At 41.5% G+C, this 19,605-nt stretch overlaps 1 protein-coding gene across 4 annotated transcripts in view; it reads right to left on the reverse strand.

The window, feature by feature from the left end:
- HIVEP2 (HIVEP zinc finger 2) overlaps positions 1 to 19,605 on the reverse strand; it is a 151,366-nt gene that overhangs the window by 18,969 nt on the left and 112,792 nt on the right. For all 4 annotated transcript variants that reach the window (XM_073337492.2, XM_073337495.2, XM_073337493.2 and 1 more), the window contains 2 exons: positions 7,737 to 7,781; positions 453 to 6,063 (listed from right to left, as the gene is read on the reverse strand). In XM_073337492.2, the coding sequence (XP_073193593.2) occupies positions 453 to 5,852 (5,400 nt within the window). In that variant the 5' untranslated portion in view covers positions 5,853 to 6,063; positions 7,737 to 7,781. The remainder of the gene's footprint in view (positions 1 to 452; positions 6,064 to 7,736; positions 7,782 to 19,605) is intronic.

Here is a 19,605-nt window from a genome sequence, read left to right on the forward strand (position 1 = left end):
TAAGGCCCTCCAGCGTCCTGCTCTTCTACCATCTTCCATCGTCACCAAAATCATACTCTGAATCAGCTGTCAGAGCACGCAGAGGAAGAACAGGGGGCAAAAGCCATGGCTCTAGAATGCTCACTCGGAGTATGTTGTACCTTTTGATTTTCCAATGTGGATAGTTTTAAAAGTGACAAAGAGGTACATAGGATAATCATATAGGCTTAAACAGGACATATTACATTCACATTTTGCTTTGAAGCTTTATTTAACCTTTCAGGGATGATGCATTTTCTATTCAAAACATTAAAAAAGCTATAATGGATACAATTTCTACTTATTATTGACAATTGCAACTGTCAAATATCAGCTTTTCATTATCCTTAAATTGATTTATGCATCATAATTTATTTCAATTTTCGGTTTGGTGTGATGTCTAGATGAAAGGGTTTTTTTAACCTATTGTTTACCTGAGCAAACTGTTTCCATGCACTTGATGAGGTCAGTTTACCAGCTCCAGGTCTATGCATAGCAGCCAAAGAATAAATTTCTGTGGTGTTTTTCTGCTTGGACCTTAGAAGTGCTAGAGTAGTCTTTGTACTTAACCCTGATGGGTTTGGGTTACATGAACTAATGCACCATGAAGCATAAACTGAAGATTTGAGGGTTGCTTGTTGAATGTAATTGGGCTTGGTATAGTTTAAGAAACACCAGCTCACAGTAGTAGTAGTGCGTAGACTAGGGAACTGAAAGAGCTGCTGAAAATCTGCTCCATCTGTTAAGAGGATGGTTGAGTGTGCTGCTTTCCCATTTGGATTGGATGCCATCTGGAACAACATACCAGGAGGCAATTTCTGCTGTTGCAGCTGGTCTTCAGTCTGAATTTCTCCTGATGGCAGTGAAGACCTCTGTGGGCTCATGCTCATATCTGATGCTGTTTCATCCACATCCAGTTCTTCTGGTGACTCTCTTCCTTCAGAAGGGCCACTCGACTTGTGCCCTGGTGATGCTGAATCAAAACTGGAAAGCTTTTCCCTGCTCAGGAAAGGGTCAGCTGTTGGCATGCTGGCAGATGGGAAGTCTTGAGATGATGAGGACGATAACGGTGAAGAGGATGACAGGGACGGCACGCTTTCCTTTGGCTCAGAAGCACAGCTCTGCCTAACTAGCTGAGGCTTTTGCAGTCTGGGAAAATCCTTCTTTATATCTGAATTAGTCAACTCTACTGCACTTAGCTCCTCAACAATCTGTCCGTACATTTTTTCTTCTTTGACCCTTTTCTGCTGCTTAGTCTCTATAAAGAGCTCCAAGCTGCTTGCTGGTGAAAGCATTCGTTTGCTTCCTCCCAGGGTAGAGGCAGTGTCAGAACTGGATGTCAGACACAATGGGATTGAGGATTCCAAGCCAAGTGGTAGAGTCTGTGGTACTTTCCACAGAGGATATTTTTCTAACCCACCATTCTGACCTAATATCTGGGCTATGTTAAATCCTAGTCCTTGCATGGCTGCATTTGTTGATAACGTTCTTTGAGAAACTGTCTCATCCACTTTGCAAATGACAATAGCAGGGCTGTTGTTCTGTGCAAGGATCTGGGAAATGCTTGTATACATGACACTGCCATAAGATGGAACGTGGGTCTGAATCCTGACAGGAACAACTGTTCCTGGTAAAGACTGTACAGATCCATCATTCGGGGAGTCAAAACCTGTCTGTAAATGCTGCTCAGAGGAGGTATCTGCTGATTTAATACTAGGGTCTGGCAGGTACTTAGCATTTTTTGAATACTGCCCAGATGTTTCTGAGTAACGCTGGTACGTTTGCTCTTTCGCATGCACATATTCAGCCGGTTTCTTTCCAATATGCTCTTGAGCGTGCTCCAGGTGATAATGAGGATGAATTTCTGTTTGGAAAGGTTGTTTGACATAAGCTTTTTGTAACTGCTGTACAAAATGGTGAGGCAAGTTTCTCTGTAAAGGTTCTGTACATGACTGCCACAAGACAGGTTGCTGAGCTGGTAAGGGAACCATACAGACAGCAGGATATGGGAACTGAAACAAGGCATTGGGAATGGGGGGAAATGGAACCTTTTCTTGATGTGCAAATAGGTGCTGCTGCTCTGATGGATATTTGTTTGAAATATAAGGTGCTTGTTGAATCAAGGGATTCCTTAAAATGTCCTGACTGTCTCCAAGGATGGCGTGTGGCTGGGCAAGCTGTGCACCAGAACCAACAGCCTGCTTTCCAGAGTCATCTGCCTGAATGGGCTGAAGCACAGAGGTGGGAGAATGATGCCAAGCAACTTGGGAAGAGCGAAGACCAGCATGTATGTGTTCCATCTGCTCTTGCTTTATACTTTGTTCCACACTTGGATCAGTTTGGGGAATCTCTGGGAACCCACTAAAAGAAGCCTGACGGACCAGAAAGCATTTCTTCCTTTCTCGTGATGGAGATAATCCTGCAGAAGGTGCCCCGGCTGCTGAAGCATGAGACAGATTCCCATAATCAAAGGATTTACTTCGGATCTCTGGGATTTCGGCAGCATGCGGACAAGGCATCTGTTCAGATGAGCAACGTCTCATTTCCTTCTGATGGTGATGCCCAGGGACAGAAAGTGAGTAAGCACCAGCTGGAACAGTTAAAAACTCGGACTGTTTTCCAAACTCATCCTGTTTGAAAGGCATGATGAACTTGGTATTTTCTTCCCTTTCAAAGGACATTGAAAAACTTGAACTATGGGACAAATTACTTTCTTGGCTAGGGCTGCGAGAGAGGTTTGTGCCGGTGGATTCAAAGCTGGACTCTCCAGAGGAGTGCTCCATGTCAGCAAGCCGTAAGCGTTTCTTTTTGGGTGGTAATTTTTCTGCTGGGAGTTGAGAAAGAGTTTCACTTCTTTGCGGCCACTGGAATTCTTCTGCGGGTCTTTCCTGCTCTTTAGTCTGAACTTCTTTATCTTTCTCAGGTTTATCTGGTTCCTCTGTAACACGGATCTCAGGTACTTGTATGTTATGCTGGCGAACCAGTCTGGGCTGCATATGGTACGGTTGTGGCTGTTGGGATGGCGACGGTTTATTCACGCTCTCAGCATTTTCCGTTTGCTGAGCCCGCTCTGGGCTCACTGGGGACTCAGAAATCTCGCTCTCACAGGTTTCAGACAGCGAGTAGGTTTTATCCTGCAGGCAAGCAATATGTTCTGTAGATTCAGACCTTTCAAAGGAGTTTGGCCTGCTCAGTGAGTTTGTATGCTGAATGACAGAGATGACATTTCCAGGGGGTTTTCTGTTCAGTGACTCTGCTGTCTTTTCTTGCTCTGAGGTTAAAGGGGACTCTTCTAATGAAGCTGATAGGCTTCCAGACTGCAGGAGGGGTCTACAGATTTCAAAACGCTCAGGGTGACAATGGGCAGCATTATCCTGGCCTTGAAAAGTAAATCCACTTCTCGGCCCTTCCTGAATTTGGGGTTTGGGATCAAAATCTGAAGGCAGCGTCCCCACCGGCGTGCCAGTACCACTGCTGCAAAGCATGGGAACATCCTCCTCCTCCCCAACACTCTTCTCTTTTCTGCGTTTTCGGTTTTCGCATGTGGCTCCACATACGGGCGGCACTGGCTGGGACGGTCCAAAGGAATCAACAAAGTATTCCCCTCCTTGTTTTATCCCACCTGAGCATGGCAAGTCTTGGTAGTTCAGCTTCTGAGTTTCAAATTCTTCCCATTTTCTGTAATGCTTTCCGCAAGCATCATAGTCAAAGAAGGTTCTTTCCCCTGCTGTCAATTTCTTCTCCTTCAAGGATGACCCTTTTTCACCACCTGTTGACCTGCTGGAAGCAACAAGGATATTTTTTCCTGTTCTCCCATGGTAGTCTGGATCTGAATGCCCCTCCTGAACTGAGGGCAACTCAAAGGCAGCTTGTCTTCTTAACATCCTCTGATGGGAAATTCCTACTGTCCCAGGATAAAATACATCATCTGAACCAGTCATTCTCTCATCGAAGGAATGGCTTCCTCTCAAAGATGAGGGGACACTTAAATTGGTTGCAGAAGATGTTGGCATGGAGTTACTTCTAAGAAGTGGAGAAGCATCTACTGGAGGCTCTAAAAGTCCAGGTGTGTCACCCTGCTGACTTACTGGGTAAAGGTTCAGTTCATTTTTGATGGATGATGTAGTCTGGGATTGTTTGGACTCTGTATTGCTACCACTGAAGACTTGGGTAGATGTAATAGTGCTCAGTTTACTGGGATCAATGAGTGCTTCTTTATTTGGAGTTAGAGGAGAAATATGTTCTTCAAGCATCTTGATGTCTAATCTGGTGTTCACCAGAGGTAGTGGCTGCTCCACTCTGCCCTTTCTACCCATTAAATTGTGTTCCTGATTGGCTGTTGCCTCCATTAGTGCTGTCCTTTGACTAATCCGATAGAATTTCCCAAAGATTATTTCTTCATAAGACTTTGCATTAGTATTTGGAGGGCTTACTTGTTGCTCTGCACTTTCTGAGCGGGAAAAGTAACCAGAATCAGTGCTTCCTTTGCTATGTGGGCTCAAAAGATTTAGTGACTGCTCAGAGTCTTGCCCTTTTTTCTCTGACAGTCTTAGTGCAAGTCGCTGTTTAACTGTATGAGAGTCGTCAGACTTCGTACTTAAGGATGGGTTTTGTAACATGTCAGATCCAATGTACTGTGAACTCTCACTGGGTAACTGAATCCCACCTTTAGGGATAATCAAAATGGGCACTTTCATTGGGCCTCCCAACGATTCATCTATGGACGAGTGAAAGTTACTTCTGCTAGCAATGTCCAGTGGCATTTGTGGGACTGGGCTCAGTTTGTCAGAACTTTCCACAAGCAATGAGGTCTCATCATCTGTGTCTGTGCTCTGCTCACCATCTGAATGTATTTCTGCTTCCACATCAATAAAACTGGAATCTAGGTCCAATTTAGATACAGCTGACTCTGTGAAAGGTACCAATCCTGCTTTAATTGCATGGGCATGTGATTTCCTGTGCTTGTATAAATTGCTCTTTGTCTTAAAAGAGAAACCACAAGGAACACAAGGGTATGGCCGTTCCCCAGTGTGGGACCTAATATGTTTTTTAAGTACACTAGGTTTGGCACAAGCCCTGCTACAGTAAGGACAAATATATTTGCCAGGCTTTTTGGGTTTGTGCTCTTTCTTGTGAGCATCTTCTGATTGTTCTATCGACGTCTGAGAATATTGGCTATAAGCAGGGTTCAAACTTGAAATCTTCTTTCTAGAGAAACCTCCGCTATGGCCATGCAAGTGAAAGGGAAATAAGTCCTCTGTGGCAACTGATTGCAAGTGGCCAGAAAACTGCCATGTGTGGCCTTCCAAGCTCTGATGTGGCTTTATGTTGTGCAAGAACCCTTGTGGCAATGAATGCTGGGGAAAAGAAAGTGAATGTTGATATGAATAGGGACTTGGCCGATGCTGTGGATATTGCTTCTCTGTGACTTGCTGCCCAGCTTCACTGGATGATCCGAGTTTCCCAGAACTAAAAAGTTGTGCTGATGTTGTGTTTCCAGTTTGCTCGTGATCTGTTTCTGGTTGCCTCTGTACTTCTTGATTGCCAAAAGTGCTCATCTTAATAACAGCTGAATGTTCTTGCCTCCATCTAGTTGGTACTTTAGCAGTTTCTCCAGACCTTGAGGTAGCTTTTTGCCCTATAGCTATGTCCCCAGAGTCCATTTTGTTACACAAGGTCTTAAGTGCTAGTTCACTTGAAAGCTGTGCAGAGACATGGAGTGTGTCCAATGCTGTGCTTTTTAAAGTTTTGTTGCTCCCATTTTTCCAGAGCCTTTGCAAGTTCACAGATTTCTCTTTCTCTTTTGAACTTTCCACACAGTAGTCTATAGGCATTAGATTCAAGTGTGTATGCTAATATAATTATCATACAATTCTGTTCATGGCAGGAACTTTCCCAAACAGTTTATCATGCATTTGCAAGGAGTTGGTATGGCATTTGAACATTTTCCATTGTTAAGTGTTGAGATGCAGAATGATCCAGAGAGATATTTGTTGATCTACTATAGCAAAGTCCTTTTCATCCCTTCCACAACAATGCAGCTACCTGTAAGAGAAGAAAATAAAAACGCACAGATTAATACAAGTGGGTAATTACCACATGAGCAATTTAATTTGCTTCAAAATTCTCAAAAGCAAGAACGATGAATACAAAAATGTAATAATATTGTAATAATTTGCGTTTGTATTGTATCTTTCTTCCAAGCTTATTAAGGGACCTTTTTAACCTTAATTAAGCTTCACAAAACCCATGGACAGGAGTGAGAATAGAGAATGAACAGGTTAAGAAGATAACTGAAGGTCACATAGCGAAAAAGAACTAGGACTAGAAACCAGGGCCTAAGTTTTTTAAAATGACTAATAATTTTAGGTGCTTCATTTTGGGGTGTCCAATTTATGACACCTTATGGAAGTGGACTTGATTTTCAGAAAGTTCTGAACACCTATTTTTTTCCAATCAGGCCCCTTTAAGATGGCTCAAGATGGGCACCCAAAAATTGAGGCCCCCAGAATTACTATGCAGTTTTTAAAATTTTATGAGACTCTCCACGTAAAAGGATAAATGGACGCAAATCAGACATCAGGAATGGTAACATACAAAAGCCAATAGGAGAACACTTCAATCTCCCTGGACACACAATAACAGATTTAAAAGTAGCCATACTTCAACAAAAAAACTTCAAAAACAGACTTCAAAGAGAAACTGCTGAGCTACAATTCATTTGCAAACTTAACACCATCAATTTAGGCTTGAATAGGGACTGGAAGTGGCTGGCTCACTACAAAAGCAATTTTCCCTCTCTTGGTATTGACACCTCCTCATCAATTATTGGGAGTGGACCACATCCACCCAGACTAAATTGGCCTTCAACATTGGTTCTCCACTTGTAAGGTAACTCCCCTCTCTTCATGTGCCAGTATATATTTATGCCTGTATCTGTAATTTTCACTCCATGAACACTTATGCCCAAATAAATCGGTTAGTCATTAAGGTGCCACCGAACTCCTCGTTGTCTTTATGAAAGGAGTCCTAACTCTCAGTAACCTGCTCTCATCACTAGATCACATAATTGCCTTGCACAAGAAAATGTAGATGACTGCTTTTTACAGTATTTTTAAAGTCAGCAGTAAATAATTAAATACATTACACACAATTTTTTTTGTAAAAGCATTTAAAATATAAGCTAAAACACTAGCCCTATCAATTCACCTCTTCATCTTCAAGTCTACAGTGTAACATTTTAATCAGAGTATATTGCTAGAGAAGAATTATTGAGGACAGCAGGAGTTTAAAAACTACATTTATGACACTTAAGCATGTCATATTTGAAAGTAGTTTAGTTCTGTACAGTATCTAACCAGGTTTCAGCACTTGATACGCTTAAGTACAATTGGTTTCCACAGTTCTGTTTGTAAATAAGTAAAGCTCTGGGGCCTGATTTATGCATCCAAGCAGAGTGCTTGAATTGGAAGAAAAATGCAGGATCTCTGCTGTCATATTATCAGAACATAGTATATTTCCAGGATGAAACAGGGCTAAGGAAAAAGGGAGCCAGGATTCCACAACAGATGGAAGATGAAGGGTAGAAGCTGACGGAATGCATTATATTTCTGTGGCTGAAGGACTGCACTTGAGTTGAAAAAAAACTGGCAAAGAGTAGGAAAGTGGGAACAGGATAGGAAGAGATGTAATTTTGTTTTCCATAATAAAAATGTTACCTGCATCTTCTAGACATCTAATACGCATGACTGTCTTGAATATTCCTGTGAAGAAACAAATGCAGTTAGGAGAAAGTCTTGAAATATATAACTGGCACTGGAAAGAGAAATATGGTAACTTCCTATTGTGTAAAGCAGTGCTTGATAAATCCACTTGGCCGTCCCCTGGTGATGAGCAAGAAGCTTCCCCTGGAGAGTTGGAGGCCTGAGCCTGATAACTCTCAGTGTCCAGACTGTGGCTGGAACCATCATAGCAACAACCGTATTTGAATAAAGAATGTTGTTAGCACAGTTTTAAGAGATTTTCCGATGTAGATAGGGAGACCCATGTTAAAAATCCAAGTTAGTCTGAGATCCAAATTATTCTCAGAATAATTTACAAAATTCTTTCACCCATGCTCTAAAACTGTGCTGTAGTCTAATTAGGAGGATTATCTGTAGTTTAGTTCAGCTAGCATGGTTCTCAGAAAAAAAATATCCCTTTTCATTTTTATTAGAAAAACAATTCTAGACACACATTAGCAACAACTTTTAAATATGACCACAGCTAGCACAGTTAACAATTTGTTTTTCATACTTTAAACTATGTGTTATTAACCTAAATGGAAAGGCCTAGTACTTTACGAACATATTTTGAAACCTACTTTTCATATTTTCATGTGCAAACCCTTTGCCTCAACTTCCATGTTGAGCACTGATGTGCCAAGTCAAATCAGCAAGAGACTTCTACGACAAATACCTTATTTATACTGCTCTGCATAGAGAAGTATATTATCTAACATGCAGAAACTACCAATATTTCAAGCTAAAGAACGGATAATAATGATGCGTGTTTTCTTTAATACCTTTAGCAGGACTTTGCTCCCATTGGAATTATTGAGATGAGCCCACCTACAATGATCAAGAACTGTACTGCAAGCTAACTAGAGCGTATCATTTGCCTTAAATTGTGAGGTCCTCTCTGGAAGTGGACCAACCCCAGGTTTTTCTATCATAATGTGGAAATACAGCCAAGCCACCAAACCACATTAGTGCACTATCTTCTCATTTCATTTTACATCATTGAAAATGTCGATCATGAAAAGATTATTGAGAAACTGGGAACTGTATTTTTGTCAAATCAAGAGGTTAGCATTTTTAAGGGAGCATTATTCCCTCTAACTCCTTTTTCTAGGATGCCCCTGGTCTGCTATATACAAGGCACAAGTATTCATTTGACTATGGAGCACCTGAAATGTCATAACTAGAGCAAGTTATTAAGTGGCTGTACTGGAAAGCATTAAAAGAAAATTTGGTAAATCACAGTTCTCAGTGCTTCCCAGCTTGTAGTTCATATTACAATCCTTGTAAATGAACAAATTGCAAGTTTATGTATTTCAGGTGAAATCCTGAGTTCCTGACACAGAAAAACTCTTACTGACTCCGGAGTAAGTGTTAGACCCTGCTCAATATTAAGGCTTTTTTTGTGTGTGTTGCTCTGCCAGCATAAAGCTGCACTAAAACCACTGTAACTGGCCCCTGGAGAATTTCTACTCTTAGGGCAATACTTAGCATAGAGCTGCTGTACTGGCTGCTACAGGGCCCTTGTATTTATACAGGGGGCATTGGCAGGGTCCTTAGGTTGCTCTAGTTTCTGCCAACCAGCCTCAGAAGTAACGGAGCACCACAAAGGCCTTCTTTGAGCTGAGTATGGTCTGCAACTGAGGATCTGATCATAAGTGAAGATCTACCTCAGGATTTGATCCCTGGCAGCGAATAGTAATAGAATACTTTTGGCATAACTTTCCTTCCCCCAATTCCCTCTGCTCTGCCAATAATACCCACATTAACAGCCATTTGTTGATTGAATATTGTTACCATATGATGGCTTTAGGTGGCCCATGATGAGTTTGGTGGTTATATTCCAGATCCCAGTTGACAAGAGTCCCTATACTAACATGCCACAATAAAAGCTGAACCTGAAGTCCTTACTAATTAAGACAAAATCAGAGCTAAGTCAGATCTGAAAAAGTGGGCTCAACAATTGGCACTAATCGGCAGCCTATGAATTCAAGAACTGAATGGGCAAGGAGCCTGTTCTTCTCACACCTGTACCTTAGAGTTGAGGTGCATTAGGGGTCCAGTTTGTGGAAGTTGTAGAATTGTCTGTATCTGGATAAACACATGAATTCTGTCTCTGGGGTTGTCAGTAAGGCACCTTTCATGAGCTCTACATTTACACACAGAAAAGCAAACCAAAACAAAGAAGACCATCATTTACAAATTTCTTATGCGCCTTGCATGATAATCTAATCACAAGGGGAATTCCATTTCTCCAGTCTTCGACCTAGATTTATTAAGAACACAATGGAGAAGATGCCCAGATATCTGAGCTTTGTGAAAACATTTACCCCTTTATATTTCCAACATTCTTGGGTTAGGAGACTCTTCTGATTGTGGTTTTGTAGCTGGCATCCTATCTGACAATTTGAATGATTCTGGCTATGCATGCAAATACTTGTGCTCGTCACCTGCACTTGGCAAAGTTTTGTATTATTTTACAATAGAAGAATGTTTGTGCCTTTGCTGCAGTTCTGAAGGAACAGCATAGAATCCTTTTGCACATACAATTTAAAGAAAGTAGCCCAGTTTAACTGAAGTAACCATATTCTCTTTAATCTACCATCTCTTGTATTTGACTATTTTTGAGTACCGTAGTTATCTTTTCACCCTAGAAGACACTATCCCAATTTATTCATTTGTTTAATTCCACCACAGTCAATTTGATTTCTGTATTTTATCTTATTTTACTGAATTCATTTGACGTTCTCCAAAGCTAGCCATTGCATTAGAGGCATTCCACAGCATTGTTGCTTTGAAATGCAATGAAATATTAAGAACACTGAAAACATTTGTAAGTTAAAATGAGCTGGGCTAGTCTTCACAAGGTTTCATAAAATCTCATTTCATAATATTTTAGCATTTTCATGCATGTACAAAATAAACATTGCTTTATTGAAGATGCTAACAAAATATATATTTGATTGTTTGTTATTAAACAAACATACCTGCATTACAGCTGCCAGAGGGGAGAATCTTAGAGCCCAGTCTTTCAGTCTGATCAATGTGGGCACGTACTTGTGCCTGTGGGGATTCCCAAGGAAGTCATAAGCTTAGGGGGCTTCACTAGCAGATCCAATTACAATATCATGGTCATAGAGATTGAAACACCAACTCTGAAATACTTAGGAGCTTCTGGAATCCCAGGACTGCGTGCTGGTTCCAGGATTTCATTCACAATTATTTGAGTATGCAGTTTTGTGTGCACAGTAATTTATGGCTTCTGAGGCCAGATTTTGTATTTGTAAAAGCAGCATTGGCATATCATCTAACTTCCTAACAGGCACACTCCATATATTTTCATAGATTCATAGACACTAAGGTCAGAAGGGACCATTATGATCATCTAGTCTGACCTCCTGCACAACGCAGGCCACAGAATCTCACCCACCCACTCCTGCAAAAAACCTCACCCATGTCTGATCTATTGAAGTCCTCAAATCGTGGTTTAAAGACTTCAAGGAGCAGAGAATCCTCCAGCAAGTGACCTGTGCCCCATGCTACAGAGGAAGGCGAAAAACCTCCAGGGCCTCTTCCAATCTGCCCTGGAGGAAAATTCCTTCCCAACCCCAAATATGGCGATCAGCTAAACCCTGAGCATATGGGCAAGATTCACCAGCCAGACACTACTGAAAATTCTTTCCTGGGTAACTCGGATCCCACCCCATTTAGATACTGTTATTAAAATTTGCCTCACATTTTGCATAACATTTTGGAAGCTTTCAGGCTGAAAGCTGAATAGCTGTACACTTCTGTTAATATTTCTAAAATTGATTATTTTGTTTCTAATTAGGTTTTGCCCAGCTCATTTTAGCCTTGTTGTCCTCAAGGAATTATATCACAAATGACTAAACAGAGGATGCTGAATGGCTCAGATGATTAGGGAACAGTCCAAATCCCATTAAAGTAGATGAAGAGGCCCCTATTTAGTTCAATGTGTGTTGGATCAGGCCCTAAGAAATTACAGCCTTTTACCTCTAAGCCACTGAAGTCAGTGCTGATTAAAAGATAGGATTACCTGAGAACAGATATGTATATATACACAATAAGTTGGTCTCAGTTTAGACCTCAGTAGACAGGTTTCAATTTCAGAAAATCCATCTCAACTTGCAGCACTATGCACCCTTGTTGGAAGTTTCAGTATAAAGATATAAAGGCCAAGGGATAAATGGGCATAGAGAAGGAATTACTCTCTGTCTGTCTTGGATGTGATCCCTCCAAATTATGGATAAGCCATATTGCCATGGCAGTGAGAGGTGGTTTATATCCATTCTGTGGGCCTGATCCAAAGCCCGTTTAAGTCCACAGAAGTCTTTCCATTGACTTCAAGGGGCTGTGGACACAAGCATGAGGATTTATTTGAAAACTTCTAGAGAAAGAGCCAAATTACTTCAATGGCATCTTAAGTTAAGGGCCAAATTCTGCCCTAACTCACACTACCGTGAATCTGAAGCTATTAACATTAAATCCATCGAGGTAACTCCAGTTTACACTGTGTAACTCAGAGCAGAATCTGGTCCTTATTTAGCTTTAAATTGTAACAAATAACAGTTTGAAATTAACTGCTGTGATCTGGAAGTAAATGAATCCACCACCTCCAGAATGTTCACAAAGAAAAAGCGAACAGCACATTGTGCTAAATCTTGAGTTGCTTGGTTGCAGGGAGATGTAGATTTTTGGTGGTTGTTAGGATCCTGGCTTGCTTATAGATGCTCACAGCCCAGCTGCAGCCAAACACACAATTCTTGCTAAATTAAATATCATAAATATAATTTTAAAAGTACAGCTGCCACTCTCTCTGGCTAAAAGAAAAACAAAAAAATACCCTTTAAACTTAAGTTGAGGGTATTTTAAGAAGTCATACTACAGCAGACCTGCTTTACCATTGACCTTTTCACTATAATGACAAGGATTGCTCACTCAAAGTACATCACTATTTCCTGCCCCAGCATCACACATAATGTACACATTACTACCGGATGGAAAATATGTATAAAAAAAGCTTACACGTTGCCAGAGTCCAACTGAACACAGACTTATTTCCACAGGATGATTGTTCAAAAAAAAAAAAAAAAAAAAAAAAAGCTACATATGAGCCAAATTCATCTTAAACACTTCCTTTATTGGTAAAAGTTCCCAAACTAACCACAGTTCTTCTCCTTGAATTGAACAAATAACTGCTATCAGAGAGATGGCGAAACAGCCTGCAGTACATACAACCTTGTCAGTCAATTAACAGCTCATTGATCTTTCTGATCACATTGCTTTTAAAAGAAGGGGTATATATTTTGCATCTGATTACTTAACCTAGCCATGCAGACCACTCTGCAACAATTTCCCTGAAGTATTTCAGCATGTCAGATAATTCTGCACTTAACTGTCCTGGTTGACCATGTTCCAAAAAGGACATATTGAATCTATCTGTATACATAGCAGAAAAACTGGGATTATGCAGATATGAAGCTAAATGAGAGAACTGTGTAAACTGTTAAACTTCTCCCATGGCTACTTATTTCCACTGAGAATAAGTTAAAGCATGAAAATTGACGGGTAAAACATCAATAATTGCCCATGTGCACTTTAAAAAGTTCTGTTGGAACAACTGCAGATTTAATAGACATGAGTCATTGGTGGGATTTTTATAACACCACAAATCCTAATAATATTGGATAACTCAAACTTGTGGAAAATAGGGACTAGGGAGTATTCCACTATATGTAACTCTAGACTGTTCTCAATGGTAGCAGATGACAGAACAAGGACTAATGGTCTCAAGTTGCAGTGGGGGAGGTTTAGGTTGGATATTAGGAAACACTATTTCACTAGGAGGGTGGTGAAGCACTGGAATGGGTTACCTAGGGAGGTGGTGGAACCTCCATCCTTAGAGGTTTTTAAGGTCAGGCTTGACAAAGCCCTGGCTGAGATGATTGAGTTGGGGATCGGTCCTGCTTTGAGCAGGGGGTTGGACTAGATGACCTCCTGAGGTCTCTTCCAACCCTGATATTCTATGATTCTGTGTACTCAGAAGAGTTGGAAAAAGTACATGAGATTGGGGCAGAAGTGGGCAAACTACAGCTCGTGGGCCACATCCGGCCCGCGGGACCATCCTGCCCGGCTCCTGAGCTCCCGGCCGGGGAGGCTAGCCCCCAGTCCCTCCCCCGCTGTCCCCCTCTCCCTCAGTCTCAGAGCACCACGTCGCCAGCACTCTGGCCCGCCACTCCTGCTGGGCAGCACAGCTGGCTTCGGCAGGGCTACGAGCTCCTGCTGCTCTGAGCAGCATGATAAGGGGGTGGGGGGAGGGGTTGGACAAGGGGCAGTGGGTCCCGGGGGGCAGTCATGGGACGTGGAGCAAGCGTGGGAGTCCCATGGGGCCTGTCTGGGAGTGTGCGTGTGGATAGGGGTCGGGGCAGTCAGGGGATGGGGTGGAGGTGGATGGGGGAGGGTCCCGGGGGGCAGTTAGGGGCAGGAGTCCTGGGAGGGGGCAGTCAGGAGACAAGGAGTAGGAGAGGTTGGATGGGTGTGGAGTTCTGAGAGGGGCAGTCAGGGGGTGGGAAGTGGGAGGGGGCAGATAGGGGATAGGGGCCAGGCTGTTTGGGGAGCGTGACAAAGTTCCTCCTCTGCCTTGGTGGGTCCTGCACTTATTGGCAGATTTACTTGCCTCAGAGATTCACGACAGCCCTTGCTCGTGGCTCAAACCTGCCATTCACTCAGCTAACCTCATCACTGGCCAGCATGGAGAAAAGGAAGGAGAACAATCCCCACAGTCTCTGCTGATCCACCTGGTGGGTTGGGGGACAGACCAGGGACCTTTCCCTCTGGTGGGACCCACAGTTCAGGTCAACTCCTCTTATATCCTAGGAGGGAGTGGGATGGGCGGAACCCGGGCCCACCCTCTAATCCGGGTTCCAGCCCAGGGCCCTGTGGATCACAGCTGTCTACAGTGTTTCGTGTAACAGTTGTGTGACAGCTGCAACTCCCTGGGCTACTTCCCCATGGCCTCCTCCCAACACCTTCTTTATCCTCACCACAGGACCTTCCTCCTGATGCCAGATAGTGTTTGTACTCCTCAGTCCTCCAGCAGCACACCTTCTCACTCCCTGCTCCTTGCATGCCCCTCATTGACTGAAGTGAGGTCCTTTTTAAACCAGGTGCCCTGATTAGCCTGCCTGTTTTAATTGGTTCTAGCAGCTTCTTAATTGGCTCCAGGTGTCCTAATTAGCCTGCCTGCCTTAATTGGTTCAAGCAAGTTCCTGATTGTTCTGGAACTGCCCCTGTTACCTTACCCAGGGAAAAGGGACCTGCTTAATCTGGGGCTAATATATCTGCCTTCTATCGCTTTCCTGTAGCCATCTGGCCCGAACCTGTCACAGGAGGCACAGCCTTCCCTACACAGCTCTCCATACAGTTTCGCAACCGTGATGTGGCCCTTGGGCCAAAAAGTTTTCCCACCCCTGAATTAGGGAAAGAAAAAACCTAAATGCAGAGAAATCTGTTAATCTGAGAGAAATTTTGCACTTTTGAAGTGACAGATGAAATAAATGCATGAATGTAGTGGCAATTCTGAAGCTCAAAAGAAAGGAAACCCAAAATGTTAGTGTATAAACAATATATAGTCGTTCTCTAAATTACCCACACTTGATATACATTAAAGAGGGCAACCAATATCTTAATTAAAAAGAGTTTAGACTGATAATGTTAACAGAATGGATTTATGAATATTACAGATTTTCATATCTCTAAATTTCTCATGTAAATACTAAAATAGTTGTTAATTTTCACCAAAAAAATTGTAAATTTGTGAAGGTGAAGTTTCAATATTTCTATTGGGGAAAACAATTTTTGTATCTTGGTAAAAACAAGTATCTTGTAAAACAGTGAGTATTCCCAAATTTTACCCAAAAGATTTTTACAATTTATTTATGGAAATATAGCATATTTTTACAGCAAAATGATAGGTTTTCACTTTCCAAAAGAAAAAAATATATAGAAATATATTAAGTGAAATCACATTTTCAATTTTTTTATACAGAGATAATTGCTGTATTTTAATGGAAGTGAGATTTTTTTGAACTAAAAATTATCCATTAGCAAAGATAATTGTGTAATTTAAAAACAGCTATGCCTCCTCTCATATCATGTATCAAAATAAGCAATTCACATTTCACACTAAAGTACCGATGCCTGATCCTACAAACACTTACTTATCTAACTTGACCTACTGACTTCAACAGAACTCATCTCATGAGTACGAACTACACCTGTGAATAAATGTTTGCAGAATCTGGTCCTCCATTCACTTTTTCACATATACCAATCATTGTGTACAATCTTATTTTAAATCTTAGGGTTGTTTACTAAATCCTGAGCTCACTGTGTATAATAACAAGATCATTTGCACACTTGGAACCAATCCTGTTCCCACTGAGTTTTTCTGTTGTTTCCATGGTCACCTGCAGGAGCCGGGAAGGGAATTTACTCCCCCTACTTTTCCTCTCAAATGTATACTGTGTTTTTTTTGGCCTCCTTTCTCTGAAGTGATGGCCACAGCTGGAGATGGGGCAGTGGACAAGGCCAAGGGTCTGAGGTGGCAGGAAGCATTCTCTCTCTCATGTGCGAAGAGCTTCAAAAGGATCTCACAAAACTCGGTGACTGGGCAACAAAATGGCAGATGAAATTCAGTATTGATAAATGCAAAGTAATGCACATTGGAAAACATAATCCCAACTATACATATAAAATGATGGGATCTAAATTAGCTGTTACCATTGAAGAAAGAGATCTTGGAGTCATTGTGGATAGTTCTATGAAAACATCCACTCAGTGTGCAGCAGCAGTCAAAAAAGTGAACAGAATGTTGGGAACCATTAAGAAAGGGATAGATAATAAGACAGAAAATATCATATAGCCTCTATATAAATCCATGGTATGCCCACATCTTGAATACTGCGTGCAGATGTGGACACCTCATCTCAAAAAAGATGTACTGAAACTGGAAAAGGTTCAGCAAAGGATAACAAAAAATGACCAGGGGTATGGAACGGTTGCCATATGAGGAGAGATTAATAAGACTGAGACTTTTCAACTTAGAAAAGAAACAACTAAGGGGGGGATATCACTGAGATCTATAAAATCATGACTGGTGTGGAGAAAGTAAATAAGGAAGTGTTATTTACTCCTTCTCATAACAGAAGAACTAAGGCTCACCAAATGAAATTAATAGGCAGCAGGTTTAAGTCAATCAAAAGGAAGTATTTTTTCACACAACACAGTCAACCTTTGGCCAGACCTTTAAATTGTGCCCCCCACTCTCAGCAGGAACCAGTCATCTCTGGCAGAAGCCCCAACCCCACCACTCTGGAGCAGGTCAGAAGCCGCAAGCTCCCCTTCTCCCCCCCAGTCCCCGCCCAGTCTGGTAGGTCGAGAATGGGGCAGGGGTCTCCGGGAGCTGCACTTTAGCTGTAAAAGAGACACATGCGGTGCAGTTTGGCCACCCTGGTATATATCATTATAGCAACATTTTAGGATATCCTGATGCATGAATTGCTGCAAGCCAGCATGTATAATAATCAGCTGTGTATGGTCTACTGCAACTGGTACTCCTCATTTGAGAGGAACAATCTAGACATTTTGTAAAAATATATAGGCCTTTCAAGGTATGAAACCAGGTAAATACAGTATTTTACTGTTTGAAGTTAAGTGGATTTCTAAACTACACCAGACAAAAACAGAACATTAACAATTAATGTGCGTGCCATTTTTTAGAGGAAACACAGAATTCAGTTGCACGGGAAAATGAACAGTTCTCTGTTATAACCTAGCCCAACCCCTCCCACCCTCCTGGACAGTCAGCAATCTATTGGAAATGTACCCAAATGCCTGGTCCCACATGCATCTAAGCTCCAGGCTTCTGGGTACATGGTAGGCACTGTTTATAGCTCTGTGTCTCTAGGGAACACTCTAGGGCAACATCCATTGTACTCAGTCAAGCTAAGCTGATTTACACCAGCTTAGGATCTTCCCCTTACTTCTTATATAATGCTTTTGATCCACAGACCTCACAGTGCTTTACAAATGAAAGTAAATATCATCCTTCCCACTTTAGAACAGGGAAATTGAGGCACAGACCCAATATGGCCTAATATGACACAGCAGGTCAGTGGCAGAACCAGGAATAGCACATATATAGTGCTTTGTATCTTCAGAACTCTGTACAAATACTAATTAATTAATATTTTTTTGGGAGAGAGTCACTGTGTTGCCAACAAAAAGCACATACCCTATTTTAATTAGGCCCTGCTGTTGTGTTTTAGCACTCAGAACACCTAAAAGAACTAATTAGCTTGCTTATTTAGATAGACCCTCCACCCCCACCCCATTTGCAACATTTTAGGACACCCTGTTCACTTGGAGATGGTGAATCACTGCAAGCCAGCATGCCCAATTGGTTCCTCAAAAGACACAAAAGGTGTAAAAATAGCTCTTGCAGATGAAGCAGGAACAGCGTCAGCAGCCAGATGAGCGTGGGTGATCAGATAAGGGTCTGTTGCTGCAAAGGGCAAATTATTAAGAGAATGCTTGTCTTTTTTATTAAGCTTTGTTCCTCCTCCTTGAAATTAGCCATTTGCAATGCATAATAAATGACAACACCTGACAAGCTCTACTCCTCCTATAATTGCAAGTTTCATACAAACTCAGGAAGCAGTTTGAACGTAACTGAATGTACACTGAAGGTGTCACTAAATATAAATAAAATAAATAAATGAGCCAAATACAAAGCCTAAAAATAGCCAGGACTACTCACCACATATGACCTTGTGTGTCTATTTGGCAAGTCTAACACCAACTTTACTGGTTTTAAAAACAATCCTACCTTTATGCAAAATAGCTTCCTCTTTCTAAATTTAACTTGAGAACATGAGCTATGCTAAAGGGAAAAAAAATACAGTTCTTAAAGTTGCTGCTTTTCACTTAGAGCACTGAAAGCCTGGCTGAAGAACTAATATGTGACAAGACAGCATAGAAAACATACAGGGGATTTATACTCTTTACATCTCACAGGAAATAGCCAACAGCTCTTTATCAAAAGTTCCCAATGGATAATCAATTAGAGCACTAAATAGATTCAGAAAAACATAACTCTGCATTTGAAACAATACTTCCCTTTTGCTCACCAAGCAAAGGCACATTTAACCACTGTAGCATGGCCATTTTACAAAAATATTTCATCACACTGTTTCAAGTGGAGGAGGGGGGATCAAAACCTGGACCGTAAGCACCAAGCCCACTATCACTTGAATTAAAGAAGTCTTTACCTGTGACAGGTTTCAGAGTAGCAGCCATGTTAGTACTGCTGTTCTTTTTACCTGTGAGAAAGTAGAAGGCCAAATACTCACTAGGATTAGTTACTAGAAGAGGACATAATCACATGCAGTAGACCAGTGAATGGCCAATCCTGCAACACAATGGTCTCAAGTCTCATTTACATTAGAACCTCAGAGTTATGAACACCATAGTTACTCATTGATCTGTCAACCACGCATCTCATTTGGAATCAGAAGTCCGCAATCAGGCAGCCTCAGAGACCAAAAGAAAAGAAAAAAGCAAATACAATACAGTACTGTGTTAAAGGTAAACTAATAAAAAATAAAGGGAAAGTTTAAAAAAATTGACAAAGTAAAAAAAACTGTTTCTGTTCTTGTTTCATTTAAATTAAGATGGTTAAGAGCAGCATTTTCTTCTGCATAGAAAAGTTTCAAAGCTGTACTAAGGC

The sequence above is a fragment of the Lepidochelys kempii genome, chromosome 3 (assembly GCF_965140285.1).
Source record: "Lepidochelys kempii isolate rLepKem1 chromosome 3, rLepKem1.hap1, whole genome shotgun sequence".
Classification (NCBI taxonomy): domain Eukaryota; kingdom Metazoa; phylum Chordata; order Testudines; family Cheloniidae; genus Lepidochelys; species Lepidochelys kempii.